General features: G+C 41.6%; 1 protein-coding gene across 1 annotated transcript in view; it reads right to left on the bottom strand.

Moving 5' to 3' along the window:
• The window catches only part of SMC5 (structural maintenance of chromosomes 5), a 281,089-nt gene that overhangs the window by 239,980 nt on the left and 26,411 nt on the right, over positions 1 to 14,698 (bottom strand). Inside the window, exons 3-4 of the mRNA XM_029612667.1 lie at positions 12,770 to 12,822; positions 5,966 to 6,128 (exon numbers count right to left, since the gene is read on the bottom strand). Of these exons, the coding sequence (XP_029468527.1) occupies positions 5,966 to 6,128; positions 12,770 to 12,822 (216 nt within the window). The remainder of the gene's footprint in view (positions 1 to 5,965; positions 6,129 to 12,769; positions 12,823 to 14,698) is intronic.

A 14,698-nucleotide genomic window follows, 5' to 3' on the forward strand; every position in this document is an offset into this window, starting at 1 on the left:
ATGGAGTTTCTTGAAAACTCGATTAGACACTTAAACCTTCGTATATTAAATTTTCCTTTGATTAAGGATGAATTAAGCCTAACAACATTAAAAAAATACCTGGGAGACTTTTTGAAAATCCCCCAGGAGAAAATTCCGGCAATAAAAACGATTACACATTTATCTCAAAGGCAAAGTACTCCTAGAACCAATGTATTGGAGAACATGGCAAATTTGACGCAGTACGTAGAAGAATCAGGAATGGAGATCATAGGAAGAGAGACACTTCTAGTGACTTTGTTTTCAGAAGAAGATGTAAATCTGATAATGCATTTCTATTATAAAAATTTAAGGGTTCCTTTTTGTGGAGACTTGGTAAGAATATTTCCTGATCTTGCCAAGTCTACCCAATTGCGGAGTAAAGCCTTTCTTCAGATGAAACCTGAAGTGTTATCTTTGGGTGCAAGCTTTATTGTGAAATACCCTTGTAAATGTGTGGTAGGTTTGCGTGGGTCTACATATATTTTCTTTGATATACCACAATTGAGGGATTTCTTAAATGCTAGACATCCAACTACAGTCGTTACATCAAATGTGGGATAATTTAATATATGAGAAGTAACCTTTGGTTGATCCTCATAATTTGTCTTGTATTTCCTGTAAGATTTAAACTCCTCGATATTTCATTACGCCCCCCCCCCCCCCCATTTTTCCTCTATAATGATATAGTGCACAAAGACGATTGAGAATGTCAATATGTTTATGTTGATTTTTCTTTTACTTCTATAATTTTACACTCAAGAATGGACTCTGACTCTTCCAGGTTAAAGCACCTATTAAGCATTTAACCGTACACCCTATGGTAACACTTTATATTTCTCCTGCCTTATCTTCCTTCCAGCTTGTCGCAAGCTTCCAAGTTCTCTTTCCCTGTTGATTGTAACTTTGACTTATTCCCTCCTATTGTTTAGCTCTCGTTTACTTGAATTGTTACTCCAGTTATTCCCTGTTAAATGTAAACCGATCCGATATGGTTATTACTATGAAGGTCGGTATAAAAAACTGTTAAATAAATAAATAAATAAATAAATAATACTGCACGCAAATTTCCTATGACAAAGAATATATTTGTTGTTGTAAATTTTGAAAAGCAATAAAGAGTAAATAAAAAAAACCTGTTGGATTTTGTTGTGATGCAAACAGGGCCACTATCAGGAATCCCCGGAAACTGAACAATTTGTTTGGTACTGATTGTTGTAGAGACCACTCATGAGGCCGAAAATACTCTGCTAAGGCAATCTGCTAGAATGTTGGAGATGCCTTGTAGGTAAGTGGCCCGAAGGGTCGCCCGATGATATTCTGCCCAGTTCATATCTTCAGTGCTTCTCGAAAGAGGCCATGAGCCTGTTTCCCCCTTTGTTGGCATAAAAAATGGTGACCCGATTGTCCTTTAGAATTAGAAAGCTCCTCCCTTGGAGGAGGTACATAGTTGTGAGGGCATGCCATATTGCTATCAGCTCCAAAAGACTGATTTGAGGGACTAAGTACCCTGTGTGTGGAAAGGTCCTATATGAGTACCCTAACCCCTGGTGGAAGCATCGATCATGAGGATAAATTAATGGGGACATAGTCAAAGCGGGGGGGACCATCTCAGAACATGTAGGGCCAGACACACCATGGTAACTCCTTTGCCATTGGTTGCATATGCCTCACTACTGAAGAGGGAGGTTGTGAAATCTGATTCCATTCAAACCTGAGACCCTACTGAAGGTGGCAGATGTGAGAACGGAATAATGAAACTAAGTGGATGGGCACCGCTAAGTGACCCAATAATATGAGGAGTTTCCTGGCAGCGGCTCTTGGATTGGAGAGTTTTTGGATTTGTGAGATTATGGCAACCCTCCAAGTCACTGGGTAAGAATGCTTTTTGTAATGTTGAATCTATGCGCGCCCCTATAAATCTGAGGCACTGTGTGAGCTGCAGGTTTGACTTCTTGAAATTAAGAAAGCTTAGGTTCTGGAAAAGGCAAATCATCCTGTCTAGGGAGTAGAGAACTGCTTCTCTTGACTGCGCTGTGATCAAGTAATCAAGGTATGACAAGTGTGCTGCCACTACCGCAAGGCATTTCATGAAGACTTTGGGAGCAGAAAAAAGGCCAAAGGGAAAGGATTTTGTACTGGTAGTGGAAGAATCCACCTGGAATCATAGGTAACACCAATAGGAAGAATGAATTAGGATGTGAGTATATGCGTACTTGAGATTGAAGGCACACGTTTCTGTTGAATTTATTTATTTATTTAGGGTTTTTATATACCGACTTTCTTGATATATATATATATCAAATCAAGTCGGTTTTATAGTCAGATTTATAGGGGCGCGCATAGATTCAACATTACAAAAAGCATTCTTACCCAGTGAATGAAGGTGATAATTTAGCTGAGGGAGTTCATTTTTAATTTCTCCCAAGGTATGTTTGCTGAAAAACCTAAAGTCCAAGATTGGTCGAAATCCATCCAACTTCTGGGGGATGAGGAAGAATCTGGAGTGATCAGCTCCACTGCCTGATGCTTGAGAAGGGACTGTACTTCCAGCTGGATCTAAGGGAGAGGCAAATAGTGTGGAAGGGATGGGGATCAGACCAAAGGTCCATCAAGCCCAGTATCCTGTTTCCAACAATGGCCAATCCAGGTCACAAGTACCTGGCAGGATGCCCAAGGGGTAAATAAATTCCAAACTGTTTATCCCAAGAATAAGCAGTGGATTTCTGCAACTCTACCTTAATAATGGTTAATAGATTTTTCCTCCAGGAACTTGTCCAAACCTTTTTTTTTTTTAAACACAGCTACACTAAAAGCTTTCACCACATACTCTGACAACGAATTCCAGAGCTTAATTATGCGTGGAGTAAAAAAATGTTTTCTTATTAGTTTTAAATTTATTACCTAGTAACTTCATTGTGAAGAAACACAACAGGTACCGAAATTGCACAATCTTGAAGACTCAGGTTTTTTGATGCCATTTGTCCAGGAAATATTGGATTCGTCCTGCTACCAGAAGAGAAGGTAAGAGATTGGTGGATGGGATCAAAAACTCTGCCTCAGTTTCGGTTGGGCCAGTTAAGTGGTTTTCAGCCGAAGGCAATCATGATGTCTAGACCTAGCTGGAAGCTGTTGTCTTTGAGCCGGAAGTGGTAGAAGTCTATACTGCTGAAAAGACCAGTAAGGTTGGTCTGTGAGAACAAGGGACATTTGTATGAACACTACAGATGCAGAGCAGGTTGCTCTGGCACTGTGGAGAATGAGTGAACTGCTACATTATGGTCTTATCTGGGAGACAGTTTCTTAAAGCTCCTCTCCGAAGATGTCTTCCAAGAGTGGGAGGTCTGCCAACTTTTCATGGATGTCTTCACAGGTAGAACTGGCTCTCAGCCACACCATATGGTGCACTCAGATGGAAGCTGCGGAGATTCGTGAAGCAGAATCAAACGATTCCTACACAAAACAGTGGAAGTGACAAACAGCCTCTTCCACATCCCAGAAAGGATGAGGAAGCATTTTCTGGTCAGAGGAAGGTTAAGTATAGTTTCAGCTTCTGAAGACAATCATGGAGATACTGATGGATAGTAATGTGAACGGAAAGCACAGCACTCCAGAAAATTCTTCTGTCCAGAAGTTTATTATCCTTACCTAGTGAGGGATTTGAATGAATATAGGTTTTCTTTGCTTTCTTCATAGCAGTTACACAACTGATTGGTGCAGCAGGTGCACCACATCAAAAACCTGATTCTGTACTTGACAGCTAATTTTCAAGCAATGGGGTTACATGAAAATTGTTGTTGTCCACAGTTTCATGAGCAGCACTTTAAGAATATCAAACTGGTAAAAGAGGCAGGTTCTGCCAGGGTATCCAGAATTTTGAGAATTTTAAGTGGTTTGGTACATGGGTCTTTATCCTTATGGACATGAACACACAGCGCTGCTCCTAATTTCTCTTTGAATTTTGAATAGATGAGGTCTTTCAGCAAGGTGAGGTGCTCTGGAGGGTCTGGAAGAGGATCTGAAGGTATTCCTGAAGAGTCCTCATCAGAGCCCAAGCTATGGGTTAACTGATCCAGGACTCCAATAACAAAAAAGGAGAATCGGGGAAAGGGGGAGGGGGGAGGGGGTCCCTCCAATTGATGCTTTAGAGGAGCAATCTGGTCCATAACCTCCGATCTACTAGACGCCACTGCAAATGACTGTGTAGATATTGTGTAGATATTTGTGTAGATAAGGAGCCCCTAATTTAGAGTTCTGATGATGAGTGTGCACCCATAGGGAAGCCTGAGACTCCAGCTTGTGGAATTGCCGAAGCAAGAGTTGAAAATTTCATTTGCCTCCTTAAATAGAGAAGTAAAGAAACTCCTCACGAACCCCGCTATTTGGTGAATGGACTGTTGTCTCCATCTACTGGTTGGCAAGCATAACCCATTTTGTCTGGAATGATCTGACTGGATGAAGAGGAAGCTCAGTTTTAAAACATTTTATTTTATTAAAACTAAACAACATCTCATTGAAAAGCTAAAAGATAACACATATACAAACATTTTCCCTTATTAAACTCCATCACCTGGTATAACAGAGTATTTTGAAATTTGCTATACCTTTCCTTGGACCAACAAAACATTGTTTTTAGGTGCACTGCTCTAGAGCAAGCACATTTATGGAGGATGCATTCATCAGTTTGCCAGTCCATACATATACATGTTGGAGACAGTATTGAGCATAAAGTACATATGCAGAAGTACAGGCTTCATTAAGTGGCCACATAGGTTAAGACCATGTATAGTCCAGGAGTAGCAAATCTGCTGCCGCCACGGCTCCTTCCCATCTGTCCCAGCCCTGCAAGCAGATTTAAAAGTGAGAAATCAGCATGTCCAGCATGCTAATCTCACAATTCACTAACAGGCCGATACAGTAAAAATCACGGGAGAGCGGGCGAGTGTTCGCTCTCCCGGTGCGTGCACAGGCCACTCTCCTGTGCACGTGATTCAGTAAAAATAATTATTCAAATTAGGGCCCACGGTAAAAAGGCGCTAGGGACACTAGCGCATCCCTAGCGCCTCTTTTTTGACAGGAGCGGCGGCTGTCAGCGAGTTTGACAGCCGACACTCAATTTTGCCGGCGTCGGTTCTCAAACCCACTGACAGCCACGGGTTCGGAAACCGGACGCCGGCAAAATTGAGAGTCCGGTTTTCAACTTGCGAGCCGCAGGCCGATTTTTTTTTTTTTTTTTTTTAATTATTATTTTTTTTTTTTTTTTTTTAACTTTTGGGACCTCCAACTTAATATCGCCATATTAAGTCAGAGGGTGCACAGAAAAGCAGTTTTTCCTGCTTTCCCGTGCACTTTCCCGGTGCTGGCAGAAATTAACACCTACCTTTGGGTAGGCGCTAATTTCTGAAAGTAAAATGTGCGGCTTGGCTGCACATTTTACTTACTGAATCGCACGAGAATAACTAATAGGGCCATCAACATGCATTTGCATGTTGCGGGTGCTATTAGTTTCGGGGGGTTTGGACGTGCATTTTCGACGCGCTATTACCCCTTATTGAATAAGGGTAAAGCTAGCGCGTCGAAAACGCACATCCAAACGCCGGAGCGCACTGTACTGCATCGGCCTGAAAGTCAGCATACAGGAAGTGCCAACCTATGAGTTTTGAACATTTGCTGCAGGGCCAGCACAAATAGATAGGAGTGGCACCAGTGGCAATGGTGGGGGAGAAGGAATGGGGTGTAAGATGCAGGGTAGAGGATACTGGGAATGGTAGGGGAAGGAGAACTGAAAGTGGAGGAATGGCAAAAACAGGAAATGCACCTTTGTGCCATGCTTTTATCTTGGTCTTTCCAACTTGTTATACAACGATGTTATCGTACAAGAACTTACAAAGCTTGTTAGGTTTCTCTTTTTCAAAATGTCTGTGCAAGGAAAAGTCAACTTTCTTACCTGTGGGAGAAACTGGCAAAGATTTCCCACTTGGATATTTAAGGCTGCTACCTGTTCTTCCACCATTTTCTGACTGGCACTCTTTTTGTTGATGAACCACAAAGACTGGTTATTGCTTACATGTATTTCACGAGTAATGACAACATTTCCAGTAGATTTAAACCTAATTAAAAGAAAAAGATTAAACATCCTTGTAAGAACTGTACACACTTCATTCAAAACAAACTGTAGATATAAATTTAAAAGAAAAAACATTACCTTCTCTACCCCTATAACTTGTAAATCATGATATTCAAAACTGAAGATATATATTCTAAATGAAAAGCGTATTTTCCAAGCATCAATCTCAAATGAAGAACTGAAAACACATCCCAGCAAAGTCCTGAACAAAGATCAGAAGCAATTGATGCAAGAATGGAAAAATTCTGGACACTGGGTTGAACAGGCATCTAAAATTTGATTTCTGGGGCCTACAGTCTACGTCCGATATAGCCCTTGCTGCAAAGTCATGGAGGAGGAGTGGGCAATTGTAGCCCTAAACCACCGAACTCTAGCAGGAAGGAGACGTTGCCCACAGAAGTTCAAAGAATCTGAAACGCAATCTGCATATATAAAAGCAAAAGAAGCACAAAAATACATAACAAAATGGAAAAACAAAAATAAACCATAATGGAAAAAGTTCGTTGGCTCCTAAAAATCTGGCTAGTACAGAAGTTTCTAAATTATTTTTTCACACTTTCATATTTTACTACAGATAAGCAATAATTTAGTACAAAACTAGATATTTATTTTTTTCTCTCTTTATTTAGGGAATATCTAGTTTTGTACTATTTATTAAAAAATACAGAAAATAAAACCAAAAGACTGGACAAGAAAAATTGTTCTAAGAAATCTTACAATCAATTGCAAGAAAATATAAACATATATATATATATATATATATATATATATATATATATAAATAAATAAAGTAAGTCCCGGTGGGGAGGGAGGGGGGGCAACAAAAAGCCTGGGGGGGGGGGGGGGAATCAGACTTGCTTGGGGATCTCAATCACCTCATTTGAGACAGTTCCATGTCCTCCCTACCAGATAGGCTGCTGTAATAAAGTGCATTATGCTATGCGCACATATTTGCAAGTAGTTGCGTGCACATTTTTTATATGTCAGCTTTACTTGACATAACAAGGAGTTTTGTGCATAAAAAAACTGCACAAAGCCACTTTGATTTTTATATTCTGCTTTTTGGCACTTTAAAAGTAGATTACATTCAGGTACTGTAGGTATTCCCCTCTCCCCAAAGGGCTTACAATCTAAGGGCCTCATTTTCTAAAGTATCGCAGGCCTGCGATACTTTAGAAGATGAGGGGCGGGGGGCCGAAACGGGGGGGCGGGCCTGCACTAGCCGGCAGCGATCGCACCGTCACGGTGCGATCGCTGCCGGTTTCGCACCCAATAGCACTACCATAGGAGGTGTAGCTATTGGGAACGAAATAGGCAGCGAAAAGGCACCTACCTTTTTGCTGTGCGCGCCGTCGTCGTGGAGTCGGCCCCGGTGACGCCCCGACTCCTCCTCTTCCGGGGCCGACTCCGCCCCCATTTTGGTATCGCACGCGAAAAGGGACATTTTGCGTGCGAAACGTCCCTTACCGCCTGCGATACATTTGGAAAATAAGGCCCTTAAATTTGAACCTGAGGCAATGGAGGGTAAAGTGACTTGGCCAAGGTCAGGGATCTGAACCCTAGTTTTGCTGGTTCATAGTCCACTGCTCTCCACTAGGCTACTCCTCCACTCAATATGTGCTCCTTCATGCAGTCCCCATGTTAAAGAATGCATTAACTTCCCAATGCAGATAGCTGCATAGGCTTAACTTGTATTTCTTTAATGCTGGAAATGTAACACCTGGTCAGAAATTAAGTATAGTTTCCAGGGCTAAAATCAGTCTATGGGGCTGAAGCCGGAGTTCATGGTGAGGAAGTTCTGTACTCAGGTTTTATGCAGAGAAAGCATATATTATATGCACAAATCACGTTTTATGAGTACAGAACATTTTATTTGCTGAAAATGATTTGTGTACAAAGCAGAGTTGCATGCTGGAACAGGTGTCCTAGAGGACAGCATGTCATCAGTACTCACATATAGGGTGACATCAGATGAAGTCTAGTAAAGAAAATTTGATTTCAAAGATTCTAAAAATTTTAAGCATGCCATCCTGGACAAGTGCAGTGTGCTATGCTACCATGCATCCACATGGGGGACCACTTTATCTATAATTTAGATTAGACTTGGAGAAACCAATTCCAATGGGGGAGGTGGGCAGATTTTGTGAAGACAGACATCCTGATGTCCTTAAAGAAAACCTGTTAACAGGTAAGCAACTCCGCTTTCTCTGAAGCACAACACCACAGGGAATCCCTAACTATAGGCTGCTCCAAATGAAAAAAAAAAAGAAAACCCAAAACACTGGCAACAGGCAAAAATTGTTTCGGTGGCAACAAGTCATTTTTGTATTTTCTGTCTTTTTTTTCTTTATAGGGATAGCCTATAACCTAAGTAACAGACCTTGGGGGGCTTAGAGTTGAGGTTTGTATCTCAAAGAGACTCCTAATGAGAATGCGTAGCAAGAATGCCACTTTGCAGCACTGCCTATCTCCACCATGGAGACCAATTTCAGGTGGCCTACTGATGCCAGCATGTCTCTGAAACTGTAAGCCTTGATGTGACCCACTAGATTCAGGCCTGCCTTGCCATAACAGAAGGAAATGCTATATGCTAGCCAATTAGAAAGGAAGCACTTGACAGGCAATTCCAGGTTTGTTGGTGTCAAAAGAAACAAAAATCTGCATGGAATTTCTAAGGGCTTCAAGTCCTCTCCAGATTACATGCCAAGGTAGGGCTTCTTCACCTGGGTAAGAATGCCAATAGGCCAACTGACTGGTCAGGATGGAAATCAGACTCTACTTTAGGCAGAATCACCTTACTGTGAAAAACCTTGGTCTAAAATGGATAAGTCACTAGGGTCTGGAGTTCAATGACTCTGTGGGCCAAAGTGATTGCCACCAAAAACAGAACCTTCTAGGTCAGGTGCTACAGCTCGCAAGTGTATACAAGTTCAAGAGGAATTTTCATGAATTGGGTCAATAACATGTTGAGGTCCTATGACAACATGGAAGGCTTTAAGTGAAGCATGCAACAGACAACTAAAAGCTCTGCAATAATGTAAGCACTGCACCAAGTAGATCTTGTGTATAGAAATACAAGAGTTAAGCATGGAGCTCTGGAACACCTTTTTTCCCCAAAGCTGTCCAATAAGCTGGGATCCCTTCCTGCTGTAGTGTTGGAAACTATAGTTTTCTTTGCTCGCTTGAGCGCTAACTCTACCACTACTTATTGATAAGGCAGATCTACTATTTTTTATTTATTTATTTAACATTTTTTTGTATACCGTCGCTCAAGGTCCATCGAAATGGTTCACAACAGGTTAAAAAATACAATTATCCTAATACCTAAAATACATTGTAAACTTCTAAAATATACATAACAAGAAAATAAAATATTTCCTAACTAAAACTATAACAAAACCTAAAATCAAGCATCAATTCATGTCCTAAAACCCTTCAGATTGTACATCAAAGACCCTATCATGATTAAAAATAGTTAAAACATGTTATTACAATCTAAAAATAACTTCTCAAATAAAGTCTAAAAGTGACTACAAATCTAGTAACACAAAGATCTTTCTCTATGAGCGTCTGTGCTTAAAATTCTTTGCAAGCGGCCTAGATTGTCTTCAAGGTTGACTCAAATAAGCTTTACTAAAAAACCAGGTCTTAAGCTCTCATTTAAACTTTTTAAGATTTGGCTCTAACCTCAAGGCTACTGGAAGCGAATTCCAAATTCCCGAGCCTGCTAAGGACAACGCTCTATCCCTCACCTGGTTAAGATGTAGATGTAGATGTAGATGTAGATGTAGATGTAGAAAATGAAGAGGCCTTGTCCTAATACAATGAAGGATACCTTATCAGATGGGCCTGTTTGTCTGCTTTATATTTGCACAGGACTGACAGAGGCAACAACTTCAGATCCTCTGACACACAGCTTGGCAAATAGACATGACAGTTCTCACCCCGAAGGAATGGGGGGGGGGAGGACCTACAACTTGGCAAAAGACCCTCCACCTACCATGAGGTTATGCATATTCATTAGCTGGAAAGTATAAGACAGGCAGGCAAGAAAGAAGAAAAAGAGGAAGAATGGACGAGAGCGACCCTGAAACCAAAAGAAGAAGGAAAGGCAAGAACAGACCCCTGGAGGAAGAGGAGGCACAAACCCTGAACTCAAACCCGGTGAGAAAACCCAGAGAATGAGAGCTGGTGCTGAGATGTCCCTGGTAGCAAAAGGGGGGCCAGATGCAAACCAGCCCTCCCTGCTATTAATAAGTTAGAAGACTAGGTATGGCAAGGTGTCCGCAGGGGACCCCAGCTCAGGTGTGGAGACCGACAGAGTCCAAGAAGAGGAAGGGTGAGAACCAGCCCAAAACAGCCAGCAAGCACCAGAGCCAGAAGCTAGTCCTTCCTGCACAGCCTGCCCGCTCTGCCAGCACCAAGCCCAAAAAGCAAGCCTCTCCCCTGCCCACATTCTCCAGTTCTTCAGCCAGAACCTGCTTCAGAGGTGAACAGAGGTTATCGCCTGAAGTTGGAATCAGGGGTAAGTTAGCCATAAGTATTAACATTTTAAGCAGGCTAAGGTTTACGGCATGTTTTGTTACCAATACGGTAACTACAACAAGGGTAATGTACCAGTCCTTAACTTAGTAATACCTGACATCAAATAAGGACATAAATGTCTGTTATATAAAACATAATCTGTTCCTTAATATAGTTGTTTAATCAATCAAAAAAACTTTTAGAACCTTGTATAATTTATTATAAATACATCTTATCACAAATCAGCAATTATTACATCAACATGTAATTAAACATCATTCCTTCAAAAACATATGTAGTAAGAATAATGTATTTTCTTATTCAGTTTGTCTTCTATTTCATTCTAATTTTTATTCTATTTTTAACATTGTGTGGATACCCCAAAATTCCCAAATATTTTCATAAATATATCTAACACACTATCCCATAAAATACATACTACCCATTCACTCACACCAATCATACTATTACTTAAAATTACCCACCATATTGCACTTTCCCATAAACATATTTTACATACAAAAAGATACAGTATATGAATTACAGATCAATGAGCCTTCATACAATGTTTCTCCACATATCCAACATCAATATATATTTTTAATACATTTCTTTAATTCTTCAACAAGTATTGACGCTCCCACCGTATTAAATATGTATTATATAGTCAGTCCCCGACAAGGACCTTGTTTCGCAATTAAGCTTCCTCGGGGGTTAATTTTGGCACGATTTTCTCTTTCAATCCCTCTCACATGGGAGCTCTATTTTCCATTGTGTTGAACCTTCCACTAGCTCATCGGTACCCACACACCACATATCTCTATAATGGTTTCTAAAATAACAAAAAATATATAGTTCCACGATAATCTTCAACGGGAGACATCACAAAATTTCAAATTTCCTCCATGAAACGGGCTGCACCAGCCTCACATATCCTTTTCTCCGCCACTCAACGCCTTCTCATTTCAACATCTCCTTATATTATCACAACTCCACATCTCTTCATACCATCACAGTATAACAATCTCAAGCCGCCGCAATGCAACGGTTCATGAAACTGAATAAGAAAATACATTATTCTTACTACATATGTTTTTGAAGGAATGATGTTTAATTACATGTTGATATAATAATTGCTGATTTGTGATAAGATGTATTTATAATAAATTATACAAAGTTCTAAGAAAGTTTTTTTGATTGATTAAACAACTATGTTAAGGAACAGATTATGTTTTATATAACAGACATTTATGTCCTTATTTGATGTCATGTTTTGTTACCACCCATGAGACAGAACTTTCTTTAGGGAAAACTGGTGCATAGTGGCCAGGAGGTTAGAGATAGGAATTGTTGTTTTTTTCTATATGCTATGTCCTGCCAAATCTGATAAATAAAAGTCTATTTCTGAGGAAAATACACATTGCCTTTTCCCTGACTTAGAATCACAAGTAAGGTGGGAAGGCAGCTGGCAGTGTCTTGTAGCAGGCAGATCCCTGCACCCCTAAACCTGCTTACAGAGCCATAGGTTATAATATAGCATGCAATGAGGTGGTGTTGGCTTTATGACCTGCTTGATGGAGTGAGGCGTGGCAGATGCCCAGTTTTCAGTGGACCATGGAGTCCTGAGAACTTATAAATTAATTTGCTCTATGTTAAGGTATTGTAATTACGTTTGGGTGAATATAAGAGACAGGAAAGAAAATAAGAAAGGAGGTAGGTGGGGCAAGTCTATTTAAGAAGAACAGAAACATCATCTGAGAGTTTAATCAGATGTGTCCATCTTTGGAGGGAGTTTACCAAAGGTGCTGGACTGCTGATATTATATGGGATTGGGGACAGATGGAGGTAAATCGCAAAAATGAACCATCACCTGCAAAATGATCTAACAGTATAGCTAGAGTATACATTTGATGAAAAGCAAAATATAGTATTAACACATTTATTTCTAGCTTGGTCCTTTCTGCACACATTCTTTTATTGTAAGCTGCTACCAATCTCTGACTGTACGCTGCTATTCTGATATGTTGTACTGCACCATGGGTGAAATTCTTATTCAAAAATGTGGTAATAAATCCAAAACAAAAATGTTTAAAAACTTACAACTCTAATTCAACCTTGCCTTTTGTGCACCCATGCTTCACATACAGACCAACCTGCAAAACAAAAATCAAGACATACTATTATAAATGAACTCCTTGTAACAAAATACAAGTGTTGAAAATATAGCTAATCCTCACACGTATGGGCCGATTCTGTAAAGTGCGCTCGACCGTGCGCACCGTTTAACATGCGGTTGGCAGCGCGTTTACTGTGCATCTATTACCCCTTATACTGTAAGGCAGAGCTTTCCAAACTGTGTGTCGCGACATGTTAGTGTGTCGCCTGCAGTGTGTAGGTGTGTCGCACAAGCCCGGTCAACTCAGACACGAGCTTGGGCTTTTTTTTTTTCTAGCAATTCACTTTTTTTTTTCCAGTTTGTGGGTTGCTTATTATAAGAAAATTATTCCTTACCTGCTAATTTTCGTTCCTGTAGTACCATGGATCATTCCAGACGGTGGGTTATGTCCCCCGTCCAGCAGATGGAGTCAGAACAAAAACTTCCAGGGGAGGACCTATATAGCCACTCCTCCCCTGCCTCAATTCTCAGTAACTGGACTAGCAAAGCCAAGAAGAGAAGAGACAGAACCAGAGGGATCAAGTTATCACAAATCGTAATAACAGCTGTCAACAGACAGCAACTAAACTTGTAATCAAAACTCTTAACTGTGAACTTGCGAACAGCACTGCGGTATAGACCAGGCTCGCAGTACCAAAAAGCACAGAGAGAAAAATTGCTAAGACAGGAAAGCAGGGATGTCCCACAAAGTAACCCCCAAAACGAGGGAGGGTGTCTGGAATGATCCATGGTACTACAGGAACGAAAATTAGCAGGTAAGGAATAATTTTCTTTTTCCTGTACGTACCAGGATCATTCCAGACGGTGGGATGTACCAAAGCTTCCCCATCATGGGTGGGCCGCGGACAGCCCTGTCTGTATGACCCTGTCTCCAAGCTGACAGCCAGATGGCGCACGGACGTCCAGGCGATAATGTCTCGCGAAAGTGTGGAGCGACTTCCATGTGGCCGCCCTACAGATTTCCTGAGAGGAGACTGAAGTACTTTCCGCCCAAGACGTTGCCTGGGCGCGAAGGGAATGTGCCTTAACCACTAAGGTTGGAGACTTACCCGCTCCAATGTACGCCGCCATAATCGCTCCCTTCAACCAGCACGCAATGGATTGCTTGGACGCCATGCTACCCTTCCTGGGCCCCGACCAAAGGACAAACAAATGATCGGAGAGCCGGAAATCATTGGTGACCTCCAGATAGTGCATCAAAGAACGTCGTACATCTAGCCTGCGCAGGTCACTCGACTCAGAGGAGGAAAAGGATGGGAGCTCCACCGATTGGTTGAGATGGAAAGCAGAGACCACCTTAGGAAGGAACGATGGCACCGTACGCAGAGACACTCCACCTGGCGTGAACCGAAGATATGGCTCACGACAGGATAGAGCCTGCAGCTCGGAAATCCGTCGTGCCGAGCTGATCACAACCAGAAAAATGGTTTTGAGGGTGTCATCCTTGATGGTGGCTGTACTCAGAGGCTCGAAAGGAGGACTGCAGAGAGCACGAAGTACCAGATTCAGATTCCATGATGGACAAGGCAGTCGAATCGGAGGCTTCAAGTGTCTCACTCCCTTGAGAAAACGTAGGACATCCGGATGCGAAGCCAGGAATTCCCTGTCGTCACTACGGAGAAAAGCCCTCAAGGCCACCACCTGAACTCGGAGAGAATTATAGGCAAGTCCCAAATCCAGGCCGGCCTGAAGAAAGGAGAGAACGTGCGCCACCGAGGCCTGCGTTGGCAGAGTCGTATTCGACCCGCACAACTCCTCAAAAACCTTCCATATCCTGACATAAGTGACAGAAGTAGACGTCTTCCGAGCTTTCAGGAGCGTCGAGATGATGGATTCCGGATACCCGCGCCGCC

The sequence above is a fragment of the Rhinatrema bivittatum genome, chromosome 1 (assembly GCF_901001135.1).
Source record: "Rhinatrema bivittatum chromosome 1, aRhiBiv1.1, whole genome shotgun sequence".
Taxonomy (NCBI): domain Eukaryota; kingdom Metazoa; phylum Chordata; class Amphibia; order Gymnophiona; family Rhinatrematidae; genus Rhinatrema; species Rhinatrema bivittatum.